Below are 20,451 nucleotides of genomic sequence, written 5' to 3' on the forward strand. Positions count from 1 at the left end.
CCTCTCTCAGGTTAATGTTTCATGGAGCTTAAGCACAGAGTTTATGAAATAAGTCACACACACACAGTGGAATTCCCTGGACTCTAGTTTGCTTACTTCCTACGTGGAATCTTCTAACGGTATACGGCAGACTAAATGTCGAGGAGAGCCCTATCCTACTTTGCTTGTTCTCTTATCTACCTGATCCTGTCCAAGCCGTAGATACAACTAGGTTGCCTTCATGTTATACAGAGAGACCAAGGAAATAGGAGTGCTACTAGACAGGCAAAGAGTTTAAGATGTTTCCAGTCTAGGGAAATTAAATCAAGGATTCCTGTTGAAGTTAAATTTTATCGAAGGTTCAAGGAACGCTAATTCCCTTTACAAGAAATAATTAGAAAAAAACCTTGTTTCGGGTTGGACTGATATATTTGTGCCTAATCACGTGTGGGTATTCCGAGTTTTTTCCCACCTTAGAAGCCCTCGATTTACTTTCTCGAAACATCTTAACTAATCAAATAAAACTCGTAATAGTGGTGCTTCCATTTCTAACCAAATTAGCAGAATTTTTCTAATTTGATAATCTGGATTTAAAGATTCTAATACTACGAATCTAAGCCTAGACTAAATAGCTAAGTGTAATTTATTCAATTAGAATTTGATACAAATAGATATGACCTCCTTGGAACGACAGACACACGCGTAATATAAGACTATTCACATCAGAAGAGAGCCAGTGGGATGGAGTTCCAGTATATAACAACTGGAATTACAACGTTTTCTCCTTTTTTTATCGAATAAAAAAAAGGTAGAATCATGTAAAATAAAAAAAATCAGTAGAATCAGTAGAATCGGTAGAATCAGTAGAATAATTAATGTAGAATCAAGTTGTCACCGAATTCTGAGTGCCGGTTCAAAATATTTGCTTCCGTTAAGAGCGCCACCAATTGATTGATTTTTCCTTCAAGAACTTAGGGTAAAAGGTTTATAAATAGAATTTATACGTGCCGAAGAAGCGTTTAGAAGGAGAGGTTTACCCAGAGATTGCTTGGAGCAACAATAAGACTTAGCTTCTAGTCCTAAAAATAGGGCAATCTTACAATTACCCTGTGGAGGATTCTTCTGGTCCGAGATGGATCGCCAGTTTCGAGACTAAAATGGTGACAAATGTAACAAACAGAATATCAAAAGGAGTCAACTCGATTAACCAATGTAAAAAAAAGAAAATAAAAAACAGAGAGACCGGCTCTGAGGTTACTTGACCCCCATCCCCTTCTTCTTTATTTTAACGTCTGAGCCAAGAATAAATCTATAAAGGTCTTGCAATATTTATTTCTTTCAATTTTGAACTTGTATGACGCGAAGAAGGTTGAGGCTTTTCAGGACTTCAAAACATGTTTGAGGTTATGAATCTTTTTTGGCGTCTTGGAAAAATTTCTACGGAGTTTTTGTCTGGTCCCAACCGGAGTGCCAGTTTTTGGGACGGAATTGGTCATATACGTAACAAACAAAATATCAAAAGAAACTAAATAGATTAGCAGATATAAAAAAAGAAACCCCGGGTTCTGAGACTCGCATAAGTTGGTAATTGGTTCTAATAGCACCTGACCCGCTTCACCTTCTTGTTTATTTTGACATGTGAGTAAAGAACAATGTAACGAAGTCTTGTGAGTTCTGTATCATATGATTTTAAACTTGTGTAAAATGCTGGAAGTAGAGTCTATTCAAGACGTCAAAATTCGTCTGGGGTTACAGTTGTAAGGAGGCCTTTATTTTGTGTAAATTCCGTTACTCAATTTTATTAAAGCTTGGAATTCCCTTTCCCTTCATAGATCAGAAATATAGCGACAATTTCAAATTAGCTTGCATTTGAAAATAACTTATCTTTGCGTAACTAGCCATAAATCTTGTAGTGACACTCCTTTGTCCAAGAATCAAATGAACTTTGAACCCGTGATATGTTAAGACCTAATTTAGACCAGTTTTGCAAGCCTTGAAAGACAGGAAAAGAAACTACTTTTAACAAAAGGTTTGATTGGCTAGGAGGGAGGGAAGGTCGCTAAACGGATCAAGTAGCAAAAAGAATATAACTTATGGATGAGAGACAAATCGGGGTAGTTTTGCCTCGGAAACAAAGAGTAAGTGTTTTACTATGTAATTACGATAAGCTACCACTGCCTGTCTGAATTCCCCTTGGGGATAAAAGTTTGAAGATAAAAGTTAAAATAAGAAGAAAACCTCTAAAGATTTCTGTCACTTGAAAATAACTTTAATACGTAAATAAGAGAAATTAATAACAACTAGTGCTGAAATCTAGGTTGATGATTTTGGGCTTATAGTTTTAGTAGTATTTCCACCTAGACAAGGCTTGAGCCATTTGGACAAAACAGCATTTTAAGGTTAGAATAAGCCAAATTAAATTTCTTCCCAGACATTTTAGCTTTGAATAACTGGGGGTTTAAAGAGAAAAGGAACCTTAACCAAGAAGAGAAAGCTAGGAGAGCCATTTGTGCTTCCCCTTTTCAGCCTAGAGTCCCGTGAGGCTGAGCGTGACTTTATAAAGACCTTATATCCGAAAATTGGAATTATCGGACAATAGCATTACTTAACCCCCCCCCCACCCTTTGTGCAATCTTCAGACGTTTATACGAAGAGGAACACCGTTCTCTTTTTAATTAATCTTTCTTTTCATTACTCCCGTACTGCATGTTTATACAAAGGTGACCTTAATGTTTAAACAGGTAGGTTAGGGGAAAAGGGAATAGCCTAATATTATCAGCTTAAGAATTTCTAAGCCTTTATATCCATATATTTTCAATTAAGTTTCCTTGCTAAAGTTGAAGCTTAATAAAGGTCAAAGGAATACACAACCCTTTTCAAGAAATAATAAGAGAATCTATTGGTTTTGGTTAATGAAAATTGAATTAAAAGCAAGTACGATTATTATTAGCTTAGCTCAAAAATCGCTTGAACTAAAGGATTTTAATAACCCAGAACTCAAGCCTTGACTAGCTGTTCAAGTTTAACCTTTTTAAGTAGAAACATTCGTTAGCCTAGGAGTGACTTAATCTTTTTCTTTTCGGTAAACATTGGTGGATTGAACAAGTAGATTATTAGACCTTAGACCTAGAAGAGGTTTGGAAATATTCAACATAATCAGAATTAGAATATTTTTCCTTTTATCTTCTTTTGTAAATAAAATCAGTTGTCACTGAATTCTGAATACCGATTTCTTACCCAACACCTCAGTTTGTATCACGCTACCAAATATATTAGCCCTGTTAGTGGGGGCAGCCTTAAAACTGGTCGAAGCGGTACTCAGGTTCGGTACAACTGGTCGCAGCGGTACTCAGGTTCGGGACAACTGGTCGCAGGGGTACTCAATTTCGGTGGAACTTTCGTTTAGGTGAAGAAGGATTAATTAAATTGAAATAATTTGGTAAAATTTAGTCCCGTTCCTCACAAGAATGTGTGTGTTCAGTTTACCAAACCTATCCAAGACAGAAAAGTTTGAAAGTGTTCATTAAAGAAAATTTTAACCTAAGGGGAAGCTCAGACAGCCTTTTATCTTCCTAAGATTCTTTCTTTCTTCTCCTTTTCTTTCTCTTTGCTACAAGTTCTAGTGTCCGTATCATCTGTAGCTTGCTTAAATCTTTTTTAACACTAGTGTCATAGTTAAATCATCTTCAAAAGAGTAAGTATACTATTAGCCTTAAGGGTTAATTTAAATCGAGGTATTGAGCTAATTCTTACGCCATTTATAAACTAACTCATTTTGTAGTTTAAAACAATTTAAAGGCTCAAAACGTTTCCTACATTAAGACTTTATAATGATAGATCCATCATGAGTTCCAATGAAAACAAAATCAAAGAGTTAGAAATTGCACTACGACAAGCACAGTCTAGAATAAACGCTCTAGAAGGGCAATATAGAGATGCCACAGTCACAAGTAGGCTTCAAAACCTACTTGTGGAGCAAGCGCCTTCCATCTCGTTACTGACATGCCCAAATGAAATCCATTCATGGATTTCCACCCTTAAGCAAATACAAAGGAGTTTAGGGAAAGATGATATTGCTATGATAAATCAAGCTCTTTGTTATACTCGAGGAGAAATACAAAGAATCGCAACGAGCTTAGATATTCCTAAAATAAAAGATTTAGACCATTTAGAAAAACTTTTAAAAGAAGCCTTTTTACATGAAAAACCAGCCGCACAAAAACTACAAGAACTGCTTTCCGAGAAACAAAGACCATCTGAGTTGGTACACCAATTTTACTCCCGAATTAGTAAAAAGGCTCTAAAGTATGCAAAAACTGCTCCTGGTATAAGGGCAGATTACATAATTATTAGCATTTTTAAAAGGGGTAAGCTCCTTTCAATTGGAAGGAAATTTCACAAAGAAACTACAGCAATAGACGACAAAGATTAATTATTAGCGCTTGAAAAGAGATTTGAATATATTGATTTAATGTATAGGGACTTTTCAGACATGTCCTTGGGAGGAACAATGGTTGACTCAAGAGACAAGACCTCCCATAGAGAACAAATAGATAACTTCAGAGTAGAATTTCAAAACATAGGAAATTATAGAAATAACCCAAAGAAATGTTTGAACTGTGGAAAGAAAGATGTGTCAGGACCAGCTAGGGATAATTATTCCAGGTATAAATTTAGTAAAAGAAAAAAGGCCCGCATAAAATGCTGGACTTGTGGGGGTCTACATAGACATTCGGAATTTGAAAAACCTCTAACCTGTATCCGTTGGGGTGAAACAGGACAAAAAACAAGATATTGTTTAGCCCCAGCACCTATAAACCAACCCCAAGAAAAATTTTAAGGCAATTGTGCCGAAGGTACTGTGGCCTCCGAGCAATGGTTAGGGAACCACCGGAAGGCACAGGCCCAAATTCCGTAGTTTTGTAGATATAGGTTAACCGTTAGGAGTAGACCTAGAGTGACTAGAAGTCACGGACATATCTTGGCCGGGAGTTAGGTACTTCAAAGGGGGGTTAATGGGACAGGTATTAAGCATACAAAAATGGGTTGCTTCCACATCTTAATGATGCAAGAAAATTTTGCATCTACCTCTTAATGAAGCAAAAAGGTTTGTATCCATAGGGATATGAAAAAGAGTTGTATCCCAACGTACAAATGCTGCATTTGCATATACTCACAGAGTATTCATGATCATGAACCTGGATTGGAGACTCCCAGGCTATAAATTGAGACAAAGAAAGCTAGCACAGTGCTGAAATGGCTTCTAAAGTAAACAGGATACCGAAATATTTTCTAAGATTTGACATTTTGGGTAGAGGTCAGAACAAAAAATTTCGAATTTAGGAAGGAAAGGAAATCCGATTTCTTAGAAAACGTTTGGAAGATCTCTGTTTGGGTCCCGTGAATGGCTTATTGTATAGACTGGATGATTCTGACAAGAAAAAAAGACATCAATTTAAGATTATTTTATCAAAAAAATATATAATAGAGTCATCCGTTCCCTGCATTCAAGTTCTTTTTTTGGGGGGCCAAGATGGGATCTGTCAAAAACTTGAATAAATTAAGACAATATGGTATCTTTGTATATATGTACTGCCAGGTTGAAGAGGCATTAAGAATTATGAACTCTGTTTGAGAAGAGTTAAAGTTAGCGTTAGTTACCCCCCTCTTTAGGGATAATAATTTCCCTTATGACCTCTTTCACATTCGGTCAAGTGATATCACAGGAAAATTGCAACTTAGCGCAAATGGTGACAAATGCACATTGGTAAAAATATAGTAGTAGCACCATCCAAGAAAAATAGATGAGAGTAAACGCATTGCCCATAAGATTTAGAGTATTGTTGAAAATAAAAAGCACTGCCGATAGGATTTAAAATATCCGTCAAATAAAGGATAAAAATTATAGGAATTATATAAGAGACTCTTTATAATTCAGCCACACACTAAATTAAACTAGTAGTGTCTCCAACAAAGGAGATGAGTTCAGAAAATTCGAAAGGTTCGAAATTTTCATAACTCGTAATTAAAAAAAAAAAAAAAAATAGAGAACGGGTACAGATTTTTTTTTACTTCATCGTGGAATGTATTTGTCTTTGATTTTTCAAGTTTTCCATTGTAACTAGACCTTTTGGCACCTTTAAATACTCTTTCGAGTATTCAATTACAATTTGAAAAAAAATTGTCAATAAATTTTGAAGAGACCCGAATAAGAAAAAATTACTTAGCTATTCGCAGAGGTTAATCAATATATCTTCCTTTGATTAAAGATGTACTCACTTTTAAATTTAAAGTTATCAAAGAGTCAAGTTATCTGTGCTTAGCAACACAAGAGCAGGGGTTTTATTTAGGACGCCGCGAAATGACAAAAAAAACAACCCGTAGATTAAAAATATCTGCATGAGTTCATAAGGATTCTGGCTGAGAACTTTGCATAAGTTCTACTACATTAGGAAGACGAAACTGAACATTTAACTTTTATTTACTTTTAGAATAGGTTTAATTTCAACCATTGGCCTGGACGAAGTGAGACAAATACGAGTTTTTTTACAATATGAAAAGGGGAGATGTAACAGCACTGTTAGCCTCAACATATAGCGTGTTTTTAAACTTTATATATATATAATATAATTTATGTTTTTAGGCATGATATTAAAGAATTTATGAAAATTATACGATAGTCATAGATCCTAAAAGCCTTTCTGGTTCAAATTAGAACTATTATGAGTAAAAATTGAATTACGATAGATCTGAATAAATTTTTGTTAACTTTTCTTTATTTATTTTAAAACAATAATTATACTAATATTTTAATTAGGGGAGATTGTAAGGAGGCCTTATTTTGTGTACATTTCGTAACTCAATTTTATTAAAGCTTGGAATTCCCTTTCGCTTCATAGATCAGAAATATAGCAACAATTTCAAATTAGCTTGAATTTGAAAATAACTTCTCTTTGCATAACTAGTCATAAATCTTGTAGTGACACTCTTTGTCCAAGAATCAAACGAACTTTGAACCCGTGATATGTTAAGACCTAATTTAGACCAGTTTTGCAATCCTTGAAAGACTGGAAAAGAAACTACTTTTAACAAAAGGTTTGATTGGCTAGGGGGGAGGGAAAGTCGCTAAACGGATCAAGTAGCAAAAAGAATATAAGTTATGGATGAGAGACAAATCGGGGTAGTTTTGCCTCGCAAACAAGGAGTAAGTGTTTTTACTATGTAATTACGATAGGCTACCACTGTCTGTCTGAATTCTCCTTGGAGATAAAACTTTGAATATATAAGTTAAAATAAGAAGAAAACCTCTAAAGATTTCTGTCACTTGTAAATAACTTTAATACGTAAATAAGAGAAATTAATAACAACTAGTGCTGAAATCTAGGTTGATGATTTTGGGCTTATAGTTTCGGTAGTATTTTCACCTAGACAAGGCTTGAGCCATTTGGACAAAACAGCATTTTAAGGTTAGAATAAGCCAAATTAAATTTCTTCCCAGAAATTTAAGCTTTGAATAACTGAGGGTTTAAAGAGGAAGGGAAACCTTAACCAAGAAGAGAAAGCTAGGAGATCCATTTGTGCTTCCCTTTCTCAGCCTAGAGTCCTTTGAGGCTTAGCTTGACTTTATAAAGACCTTATATCCGAAAATTGGAATTATCGGACAATAGCATTACTTAACCCCCCCCCCGTTTTGTGCAATCTTCAGACGTTTATACGAAGAGGAACACCATTCTCTTTTTAATCATTCTTTCATTTCATTAATCCCGTACTGCATGTTTATACAAAGGTGACCTTAATGTTTAAACAGGTAGGTTAGGGAAAAAGGGAACAATATTATCAGCTTAAGAATTTCTAAGCCTTTATGTCCAGATATTTTCAATTAAGTTTCCCTGCTAAAGTTAAAGCTTAATAAAGGTCAAAGGAATACACAACCCTTTTCAAGAAATAATAAAAGAATCTCTTGGTTTGGTTAATGAAAATTTGAATTAAAAGCAAGTACGGTTATTCTTAGCATAGCTCAACAATAGGTTGAACTAAAGGATTTTAATAACCCAGAACTCAATCCTTGACTAGCTGTTCAAGTGTAACCTTTTTAAGTAGAAACATTCGTTAGCCTAGGATTAACTTAATCTTTTCCTTTTCGGTAAACATTGGTGGATTGAACAAGTAGATCATTAGACCTTAGACCCAGAAGAGGTTTGGAAATATTCAACATAATCAGAATTAGAATATTTTTCCTTTTATCTTCTTTTGTAAATAAATTCAGTTGTCACTGAATTCTGAGTACCGATTTCTTACCCAAACCCCAGTTTGTATAACGCTACCAAATTTATTAGCCCTGTTAGTAGGGGCAACCTTACACAGTTCTGCACTTTAAGGCTTTTCAACCATGTGTTGTATTATTCTGAGAAGATTTCACTTGTTCTTTCTGGATTTCCAGCTTGCAGATCGAATTGACCATAAATATCACAAAAAAATATCAAAAAAGAAAAAGAAAAAACGAAGGGACAGGTTGTGAGGCAACTTGATTAGCTCCCCTTTCTTGTTTATTTTGGTATGCGAGCCTTGTGAGTTTTGTCTCATGGTATTTTGAGCTTATATGATAGGAGAGAGGTTGAAGGTTTTCAGGACTTCAAAATATCTGCGAGGTTATGTTTCTTTTTTGGCGTCTTGCAAATATTTTGTAGTATTCTATGAGAGTTCCCATCTGATCCATCTCGGGCCTTAGACCTGACCATTGGTTTGGATCATATGGTCCCAGATAGGCTATCAGTATTTCAGACTGAATTGGCGATAAATGCGATATAGCAAAAATCAAAAGAAACCAACTCAATAATCATGTTTCGTCTGTAACTAAAGTGAATAAAACCTATGAGAACATAAGTTGAAAAAAATGTAAATAACAAATTATTAAAGATACAAATATGAGCTACCCTAAAAATTTAAGGCAGTGATTCAAGAGATAAGTTCTGTGACTTAAATTTACTATTAGCTAACACGGCAGTTTTGACATTTAGGCGTTTACAAATATCAAAACGCATAGTAATTTCCTTGGAATTAAAATATAAAATAATACATCTTTCAAAAATCTGTCATTAATAGAATTAAATACTCATGAATTAAAAGGGAAAATATATATTTTTTGTAGGACATCTCCAACTGTCAAAGCTAAACCAATGTTCTTGGAAATTAAAAAATCAGAATACAACCGTATCAGAAAAATCAGAATCGGTCGGGTCTTGATGTTTATTAAAACTGGTATGTTTATATGTGAGTTAATTAATTATTGGTGAGTGTGTCAAATGGAAATTTTGAACACAAAAAAAACCTATAAACCGCGCTAATTAAGACTGGCTTAATGGGTGTATAGTATTTCTAACCTCTTCACTTTCCCTAAGTAATTTGTTTTGCATTTGGAGTCTGCCTAATTTCACTTATTATACTCCAATCTACCTGAGTTGGCCTAGTAGAGGTATCTTCTGTTAAGACATTTTAATTCCGCTGTACTTATTTTACTTCAAAAGTTTTCTAATAATCTTGTAATTCTTTTTAATCTTCTAACCTTTATACTTTTAATCCATTTTTCTTTTTCTTAACAGTTATCTTTTCCTTTTCAATTATGGTCTTTTTACTTTTCAGTTATTATATAGGTATTTTTACTTTTCAGTTATTATGCGTGATTTATAGCATAACCAATGACATGACTCAATACCTATGACATTTCTAACCTCTTACACTTTCCCTAAATAATTTGTTTTGCATTTGGAGTCTGCCTAATTTCACTTATTTTGCTCTAATCTACCTGAGTTGGCCTAGTCGAGGTATATTCTTTGACTGCTATCAAGCTTCTTGTCGGCTTTTCAGTTTCCTGCAGCCTCTTGACTGTCTGTCTTGTCTGTCTGTCTGTCTGTCTTGTCTTGTCTATCTGTCTGTCTGTCCTAGAAGCAGTGACATGGGGTGGTTTGAGCAATATCGATGCTACACTTGGGTGGTTGTCCTCTTGGATGAGGGGCGCCAATCCTTCCTTAAAGCACTATTTTCGAAAGCTGGAATAAGGACATGAAGGTCTGAGATTTCAGCCCAAGTCTTCGCTCCATATATTGCTTCCAGAGCCCTTGAAACTCCTAAAAAGAGTATCTTCAGTCTCAGCAATTGACATCAGCTTCAACATCTTCAGTTCTGTCGTCAGTTTCTGTCTTCAGAATTGAGTGAGGGAAGCAGTCATTTGATATTAGACCAGGGTAAGGGATGTTTCCAGTTTCAGTTTAACCAGGTTCAGTTTCTGTCTACAGAATTGAGTAAGGGTAGCAGTCATTTAATATTAGACCAGGGTCAATGACGCCAGTGAACTTTTGTAGCGATCTCGTTTCAAAGTTGGCCAATTGGGTTTTCGTTTAAAGTCCATGTCTCCACTCCGTACATTGCTTCTAGAACCCCGAGAACTCAAAAAAGGGTTCTTCAATCTGAGTAATAGACATTGGTTTAAACAAATCCAGTTCTGTCTTGAGATTGTGGCTCATATAAAATATTTAAATAATCATACTTTGTAGGCACATATAAAGCAAAAATTTAAGTATTTTCAATTTTGTTCAGACATATTTTTAAATCTTCCGCATTACTGGCACGATTTTGTGGCATAAATGGCCATATAAGTGGCCCGGGCATCTGAGAATTCTAAAAATCATGAAGACACGTGGTAATGAGCATAAGAATTTACCTAAGTCACATTTTGAATTCATCAAACATCAAAAAGATTTACCTTATTTCCAAATAATCAAAGTTGCATCTGTCATGAGATTCTAATTGGAAATCCAAAACTGACAGTAATAACTGATAGCCATACTGGTAATAAATAGTCCAGACGCAGTCTCTATTTGCAGGATACATGGCTGGATATGCAGGACTGCTTACGATACCAAATCCAGTGTAAAAGTCTCCACCACAAGCTGCAAATAAAATGATGAGCAATGTGAATTACAACGTGAGCAAAAACTACGTTGGAAGAAACTTACTGACGTATTTATTTAGGGATTAGAATTATCGGAATTATTTAATTATAATTATTAAACGTTATATAAAATAATTAGGAATTACCATTGTTTGAATGTTATAATTGTTCAAATAAAGATTTGTGTATTTAATTATCTAAGTAATATTGTAGTTTAGAGCAATACCGTTGTTTTCCTTTTAGTTCTTCATAACATGTAAACGAAAGCCTTTGCTTGGAGTTGATTTTGTTTTTGGTTTAGTCTATTTACCGTTTAGTCTCTTTGGTGTCAAATAATCAAAGTCTTTGGCGTTTTTAAATTTTTTTCTCGTTGTGAAAGTATATTCTTCTGAGAGCGATTCTTGAGAAGGTATTCTCAAAATTATTCAGTATAGTGCTGTTAATTGTGGAGAAACTCATAAAATCTGAAGCTATTGCTCATAATTTCAATAGAGAACACATTTATTCCCATTTCTATTTTCTACCCAGTAAAACTATTGACACCAAAAAAAGAGTAGTCTAAATTCAATGACATATTTAGAACATTATAGACGGAATAGTAAAATAATTTTTTTTTTTAGAGAATAAAACCGTCTGAGTGGAACTGTATGGAACCTTGTAAACTGAAACTGTTTTTGAAATGATAAAAGTAAAGCTATTCACGGTCAAAACAAGCTAATTTTACTTGAGAGATAGTATATTATTCATACCTTGTTTTGTACTGTTATAAGTGTAATAGAGTTTTCTATGATCTTGGATAAAGCCAAAAAGTTACTTTTCAGCAACAATAACTGAGAAATACTCACCCAAATATTTTTATACCCAGAAATATTTTCAATAAAATCCAAAAATACGAAAACAAGTGAATTTCATGACAGATTATATAAATTATTGGAACATATGCGAGAACTTTGATTTTGTGAAGTGTTCGAGGAAAACGCTCTTGATTGCCTAATTTAGGTCATAATTTTGGTGTAAGTCTACGAGCGTTCCAGTACATAAGTAAACATGTCAAAAAAACAATTCTTGTATCATAATATGCAGAATTATCCTAGTTAAAATATTTTACAGAGGGAGAACTTTTATCTTCACTTCTTTCACTGTTGTACAATTTTTTTTTACAAAATTCTGAAAAATAAACATGAATTTGACTGCATTTTCCGTTTTCAAATAGTCTAAATTTGTAGTTAGACACCATCGATGTCACCTACAAAAATATATAAATAGACAAATACTGATAGCTTAGGTTAAGTTAGGTTAGGTTAAGTTAGGCTAAGTTAGGTAATATTAGATTAGTTAAATGTCACTTGTGTGTTTGTTTATAAAGAATTTTCAAAACTTAGAAAATAGACACAAATATTCAAAAATGTGATAGAAAATTGGAAATACATGGAAAGAAGCAAATATAAAGGTTCTGCTCCTGCAAAATATGTTAACTAGGATTATTCAGCATATATAAATTATTTTCTTGAAATAAAAATTTGTTGCTTTAACATGTTTCCTTATGTACTAAACTGCACTTAGACTTACACCACAATTTTTACTTTTGAGTGAATGCTTAGATCTAAGGCGGATTTCAAAGAAGGATGTTGTTAAGATGGCAATAGAAGGAAATCTGGAGCTCATACAGTCTTTACTTAGCACCACAAGCATATCTGGGTTTGTCGAGAGATTAGATTGCTTATAATTTCAATTATTTACAAGGCCGATAGCAAGAGGAGTCCTACTCTATGATACTGAATTTTGGCACACTAAAGTATCTCTTGGGCCTGCTCTTGAGGTTGTCGACCAGGGTTGCGTGCGTTCAATCGTAAGTATCTGGCTGTCAGATCAGACCTTGAGCAACGAAGTCCGCAGACGCCATTAGCTTATCGATAGAATATCAAGGATCATCCAATTCCATTGGTACGAAAACACTCTAAGCCACACTGAAGACCGTTTCATGAACCAAGCAAATCTTGCAGACCCTATGCCAACATGTCTCAGTGTGTAAGGAAGAGGGCAGCTGAAGAATTTATGGACATCAGTTAAACAAGATTTGGAATAAGCCGTAGATGTTATTGCTATATTGATATAATATCAAGAGTCATACAGCTCCATAAGTACAGACACACTTTAAGCCACCCTGAAGACCGTTTAATTAAACAAGCACAGCTTGCGGACCCCATGCCAACATGGCAATGTCTCTAATGAGGGGGACATCAGAAGCATTCACAGATATTAGTTAAACAAGATTTGCATAGGGCTTAAGGTTTCCACTGATTTGGACACTGCTGGGTCAAAGACTGAATAAAGCTCGCCGAAGAGTTCGCACACGAAGAGTCATTATGGGGGACCTTATTCAAAAAGCTTCGTTCAGATACAAAGTGAGGTGGAAACACTCAGTATTGCTTTAAGTATAAGCAATTCGTGGTAAGTTGAAGTCATAAGACAATTGATTGGAAAATATTTTTTGACTGTTCTATATATATCCCTTAGGGCTCATTCTCATGAGTACGAGAATTGGACTCATGTTCACCCCCTATCCTCGTGAAAACAACCATTTGTTCCAAAAAAACGGTGGATTTAGCCATCCAGTTCTACACTGGTCGAAAGATAGAGTTGAACTAAGGCTCCTTATCAAGCTCAAGAAGCGATGGATTAGAGAAGGATGAAAGCAAAAACATACGTTCATTGAACAAATCCAGCACAAAACACAAATTCAAGTGGATACAGGTCTTTCATCCAGCTCGCATCCTCGTGAAAATGGCTTCTGATTCTACTTAGGGTTGAAGAACAGGCCTTTAATCTCAAGGATATAGATATATTGTGATTGTTCCAACTATATAAGGTAATGTGCTAGTACCACCAGGTTACTATTTACCAGTATTATCTTATAGGTGTTAATTGTCATCAATTACCAATAAATTTTAATCAGTAACTTTTTAGTAATTCCTGGTGGCTGATAGGTGGTTCACCTATCACTAGATAGAGACTAGAGAGCAGTACCGTTTACGTAAAACTGATAGACTTTCTAAATATTACGTTAGCGCTTTGGAATGGTAAATGTTTCCCGAAACATTTAGGACTGTGTCATTAGAAATAAAAGTTTTGAAATGCGATGTTTAATCCAACTTGTCAAACTTCAAATTGTTGAACAGCCGAACCTGTGAATCTGACCCAAGACCTGATTAAATCCTCAATCCAAGCCTGCAAGGTTTTTTTCCGAAGCAAAATTATCGAATTCACCATCTAGATAATGAGCTCACGATCTCAATGTCTGTGGAAAAACATTTTTACTAGCTATATTTTCAGTGGAACAGCATTTTTCTGAGCTATAATGTCAGTGGAATAGTATTTTCCTGAGCTATAATGTCAGTGGAACAGAATTTTCATGAGCTATTTTGTCAGTGGAACAGTGTTTTCCTGAGCTATAATGTCAATGGAAAAGCATTTTCATGGGCTATATTGTCAGAGGAACAGCATTTTCATGAGCTATATCGTCAGTAGAACACCATTTTCAGGAGCTATATATTCACGGGAACAGTATTTTCATGAGCTATATTGTCTACTAAAATAGCAAATTCTCAGTCCAGATTGTGAGCTTACTATCTGTTATCATAGGCAGAGTGCTAGCGCTGCCTAGGTAAAGAACGATGTGGGCACAATGTGTCGTTTTGTTTTGTTTTTTTTTTCTCCATACTCGGGCACTTCGCATCGAAGGAGTCATCGCAGAAACTTCGAAAAGGGCTCATTCGATTGGAAATTGGAGTGACTAGCGCCCTTTTTAATAGTCGAAAGTGATTGGAGGTCAACTAGCCCCCCCCCACGCCCAATCATTCCCGCAAACACATCCAATCAAAATTTTGAGATAGCCATTTTGTTCAGCGTAGTTGGTTTCCAGATAGAAAATATTTTTTTCAGAAGGACACTCCCCCACAACCCTCAGGGCAAGGGTTTTAAGTTATGCCCTGGGGGCATATAAGTTTTTTATAGAAGGTGTTGTCGTAGAAACTTCAAAACAGGCTCATTCGACTGGAAATTCAAAGGGCTAGTACTCTTTTTGATAGTCGAAAGTGATTGGAGGGCAACTAGCCCCCCCACGCCCATCATTCCCCCAAATACATCCAATAAAAATTTTGAGATAGTCATTTTGTTCAGCGTAGTTGATTTACCGATAGAAAATATGTCTTTGAGGAGGACACTCCCTCACAACCCTCAGGGCAGGGGTTTTAAGTCTTGTCCTGGGGACATATAAGGTTTTTATAGAAGGCGTTGTCGTAGAAACTTCGAAACAGGCTCATTCGATTGGAAATTCAAATGGCTAGTACCCATTTTAATAGTCCAAAGTGATTGGAGGGCAACTAGCCCCCCCCCACGCCCATCATTCCCCCAAACACATCCAATAAAAATTTTGAGATAGCCATTTTGTTCAGCGTAGTTGATTTCCAGATAGAAAATATGTTTTTGAGGAGGACACTCCCTCACAACCCTCAGGGCAAGGGTTTTAAGTCATGGCCTCGGGGCATATAAGGTTTTTATAGAAGGCGTTGTCGTAAAAACTTCAAAACCGGCTCATTCGATTGGAAATTCAAAGGGTTAGTACCCTTTTTAATAGTCGAAAGTGATTGGAGGGAAACTAGCCCCCCCCCCCACATGCCCATCGCTCCCCCAAACACATCCAGGCAAAATTTTGAGATAACCATTTTGTTCTGCGTAGTTGATTTCCAGATAGAAAATATGTTTTTGAGAAGGACACTCCCCCACAGCCCTTAGGGTAAGGGTTCTAAGTCATGCCCTGGGGGCATATAAGGTTTTGATAGAAGGTGTTGTCGTAGAAACTTCAAAAAAGGCTTACTCGATTGGAAATTCAAAGGGCTAGTGCCCTTTTTAATAGTCGAAAGTGATTGGAGGGCAAAGTAGCCCCCCCCCCCGCCTCACGCCCATCAATCCCCCAAACACATCCAATCAAAATTTTGAGATAGCCATTTTGTTCAGCATAGTTGATTTCCAGATAGAAAATATGTTTTTCAGGAGGACACTCCCCCACAACCCTCGGGGTAAGGGTGTTAAGTCATGCACTGAGGGCATATAAGAACGATGTTGGCACAATTTACCATTTATTATTTTTTCCCTATAGACCAGGGAACTTAATTTGGAAGGGGTCGTCGTAGAAACTTCAAAAGGGGCTCATTCGATTGGAAATTGAGAGTTCTAGTGCCCTTTTTAACAGCCGAAAGTGATTTGAGAGCAACTAGCCCCCCCACGCCCATCATTCCCCCAAAACACAGCCAATCAAAATTTTGAGATAGCCATTTTGTTCAGCGTATTTGATTTCCAGGTAGAAAATATGTTTTTGAAAAGGACACTCTCCCACAACCCTCAGGGCAAGAGTTTTAAGTTATGCCCTGAGGGCATATAAGTTTTTAAAGAAGGTATTGTCATAGAAACTTCAAAACATGCTCATTCGATTGGAAATTTGAAGGGCTAGTACCCTTTTTAATAGTCAAAAGTGATTGGAGGGCAACTAGCCCCCCCCCCCCACGGCCATGATTTCCTCAAACACATCCAATCAAAATTTTGAGATCAAAAACAGAAATTACAATAATTAACCGAGTCAAACTCAAAACGAGCAGAAATTAACATAAGTTGGGCGCAAAACCCCTATACCTTCCCAAGACCAGAACAAAATTTGCACTTTGTGAAAAAATACAAATGAATGTGCATTTTCAGTTTAATATACATATACTGATATTTAGTATCTAAAATGTTGATGTTATTTGATTTATTAAAGTTATAAAAGTAAAAACATTAATATTTTTTCTGGTAAGTGTAAATTTTGTTCTGGCCTTGGGAAGGCATAGGGGTTTTGCGCCCAACTTATCTTAATTACTGCTTGTTTTGAGTTTGACTCGATGAATTATTGTAATTTCTGTTCGTTTCAGGTTTCATTTATTTATCGATGCTGATTTGTGGTAGTTTCACGCTTGGTAGATTATTTGATTTTATTTTTACTAATTTTTTGTTTAATGGAGTTCTTTACTTTTCTTTGAAAAACTTATTTTTAAATTAATGCCATAGAAAAGGCTTTTAGAGGACACTGAGTCGAACTACTTTTATTTAAATCAAAATTATGTTTTTGGGAGCCATTAAAAGGAAATTTCTCTTGCTTTCTTTTGTTTAAATCACACTAGAAGAAAATAAACTGTTCTTTTAGTAAAACAAATAGAATGACCGGCACTGTTTTTTTCTTTTATTAATAGTTTCATTATTCAAAATACCATGGGGGAGGCAAAGTTGGAGCCAATTGTCCCAAATCGTGTGAAAATGATAGTGAAAACTGAAAGATGATCCATATATTACCATAAAGGCAGAGATATGCTAAAGAAAACTCACCTGTTTCTCTGGATACTTGAATTATGCAGGCTTATCTTAGTTTTGACAAGATTTTTTGCAGAAAATCAATTTCATCTGGGGAGGGAGGGGGAGCAACCTGAAGTAATGGGGAGACTTGGGTCTGGAGGGGATAGTTTTCCTCCCTGCCCCATATCAAATTGCGCCCCTGTCTCACACAAGGTGTTGCAATACCAAATGTCATTAGACTATATGATGATATCATTATCTATTTATGTATAGTGTCATGTATTAGTATTATGGCACTTCTATTATGCAGTATTATTTATGAATATAGGCCTATTACTATATAAACAGTATCATTATTATTATCTCATCTATCAGTACTTGAATCAATGACTTAGTTAGTACATACACCCTGTCAAAATGGAGAAAATATCTCCCAATATGAACTTGGTTTAAAAATCTTCTAGAGTTAACTCATGGATCTCCAGATATTTAAACAAATTGTCGATGTTAAAAATAAAGTTCAGAACTGACGTTTTCTATTTTTATTACTTTGTGATTTGTTTTTTACATAGTTATACTCACTTTGCATAGTTAGTTCTGCTTCGAACATAACTAGGAGTGACTATTACTCTAACTGTTTCCCATAATCATTAGGCTGGATATGACAGCATAAAAAGTCTAAAAGATTTGTTTTACTTATTTATCGAAAACCGTCATAGCAGAAAAAAGGACGGAGCACCGACAAAGAAAACAAAAGCAAACAAAATAAATAAAAACCAAAAATAATTAAACAACAAAAACATATTTGTACCTAATTAAACTTTTGCATAAGCAAAATCATTAAATCACATTAAACACCTCAAATTAGAGCGACCGAAACTAAATTTAACCGTACCTTTGTCACGAGCAAGCTCACACGATCTGTGTCATTTGTTGATTAGATTATTTCACTTCTTTTTTTTTGTCAATGAAACACCTAACAAGAACATCTATAACTAAAAGAGCGATATCTTTTAAATACTAATGCTTGGTTTTCAATTTATTTTCAGAATTGTCAGTAAAAATTGAGAAATCTTTTCTAGCTATGCACTTTTTTAACGAATAAGCAACATATTAGTCCTAAGTCAACTTGAGCGTCCTTAAAAAAGAGTTACGTATCTTATAAAACATAATCTTTAAAAAATATGAAAAATATGTTACCATGAGTAGTATTTAGAATGCTATAGGCAGCCGTAAATCCTTCAGCAGCAATGCTAGAATCTGCTTTAAACACAACTGTCATAATATTGTCCACTGTTGTTAAGACAGGAGGCGTGGTTTGCCCACAGAACCTAAAATTAATAGAAAATAATTATTTTCCTTAATTGATTCAAAAAGCAAGTACTAGCCAATTTCCACCTGGTTTTATGAAGGAAAGATATATTCTCCCTGTTGTTCATCAAGGTTAACATTAAACATTTGCTAGTGAAACGGAAAAAAAAATGGCATTGACTGGCGAAAAGGGCAAAAAACATCAGGCTAATTTGGAACAGATTGACATGTGGGTGGAAAGGCTGCTAACCAGCTCTGATGCATCAAAAACAAATGAGCTTCGCATTTCGAAGGTGCAAAATGAGAAGGTTCATTTTGAATTTTTCTTTAAAGGAGAGGTAATAAAAGATCTACTCTTTCTTAGAGTCCATTTTTATTTAGATTAATTAAAAAAACTTTTTTCAACCAGAAATTAACAAAAATAGAATCAAATAATCTACCAAACATACAACTACCAAAAATCAGTATCAATAAATCAATGAAACCCAAAACAAACAAAAATTAAGATAAATAAGAATCAAAATCTAAACGAGCAGAAATTAATATGAGCTGGGTTCTAAACCCCAAGCTTTCTAAAAGCCAGATATTAATTTGTAATCTACAGAAAAATTCAAATGAATTTACTGAAAAATATATGCATTGTTAGTTTAATATACATATACTGATATTTATTCCTTAAAATCTTAGTTAATTTTTGTTTTCTTAAAGTTAGTAAAAGTGGAAATATTTAAAAGAATTTTTTTCACTAAAGTACAAATTATATTCTGGCTTTTAGAAAGCATAGGGTTTAGAACCCTACTCAGATTAATTTTTGGTCGTTTTGAGTTTGAATTATTTTAATTTCTGTTTGTTTTTGGTTTAATTTGTTTATTGATACTGATTTGTCGTAGTTGTGTGCTTGGTGGTTTATTTGAATCTATTTTTGGTTTAATGGAGTTCTTTACTTTTTTTTGTAAAAATTTATTTTGTGCAAATGTTTTTTGATTAATTTCTGTTCGTTATATATTGACACAGTCTTTTTCAGGGATAAAGACTGAGCCTCTTCTGAAGTTAAACAACCATCCCTTCCATAAAAAGCTTTAACACCGTCTGAACACAACTTACAACCCTTGCCCCTAATCTCTGGGGATTGTTTCAACCCTAAAAGCCTTGTTATATGATATTTAGAATATTTTGAATAGAATGGCTATCTCAAAATTTTTTTTAGACACATTTCGGGACAATACGTGTGTGTAGGGGTGAGAGGGTAGCTGCCCTCTGATCATTCTGACTCTTAAAAAGAGCACAAGAGCGTCTGATTACCAACCCAATCAGTCCCCTTTGAAGTTTATATGACCACACTTTCTATAAAAACCCTATATGTCCCCGGGGCGTAACTTACAACCCTTGCCTTGAGGGCTGGGGATTTGTTATCCTCAGAGACATAAATTCCAGACCTTTCTGATAAGTTTAACAAGGTGGCTATTTCAAAATTTTGATAGGAAGTGTTTGCGGAAATGATAGGCGTGGAAGGAGACATTTGCCCTCTGATCACTTTCGACTAATAAAAAAGGCACTAGTCCTCTCAATTTCCAATCGAATGAGCCCTTTTTCAAGCTTCTGCGACAAAACTTTCTATAAAAACGTTATATGCCCCAAGGGCATAACATACGACCCTTTTTATGAGTGCTATGGGGGGAGGGTTGTCATCCTCAAAGACATAATTTCCAGAACTTTCAACTACGTTGAACAAAATAGCCGCATCAAATGTTGATTGGAAATGTTTGGGGAAATGATTGGCGTGGAGAGGGGTGATTCTATCTCTGATTACTTTCGACCATTAAAAAGAGCAA

General features: G+C 35.1%; 1 protein-coding gene across 1 annotated transcript in view; it reads right to left on the reverse strand.

The window, feature by feature from the left end:
- LOC148942958 (cubilin-like) overlaps positions 1 to 20,451 on the reverse strand; it is a 405,682-nt gene that overhangs the window by 211,918 nt on the left and 173,313 nt on the right. The window contains exons 21-22 of the mRNA XM_089102575.1: positions 18,509 to 18,639; positions 10,739 to 10,925 (exon numbers count right to left, since the gene is read on the reverse strand). Coding sequence (XP_088958701.1) covers positions 10,739 to 10,925; positions 18,509 to 18,639 — 318 coding nt within the window. The remainder of the gene's footprint in view (positions 1 to 10,738; positions 10,926 to 18,508; positions 18,640 to 20,451) is intronic.

Source organism: Artemia sp. Qi Xiang Cuo, chromosome 16 (genome assembly GCF_049724085.1).
Source record: "Artemia sp. Qi Xiang Cuo chromosome 16, ASM4972408v1, whole genome shotgun sequence".
NCBI classification, from domain to species: Eukaryota; Metazoa; Arthropoda; class Branchiopoda; order Anostraca; family Artemiidae; genus Artemia; species Artemia sp. Qi Xiang Cuo.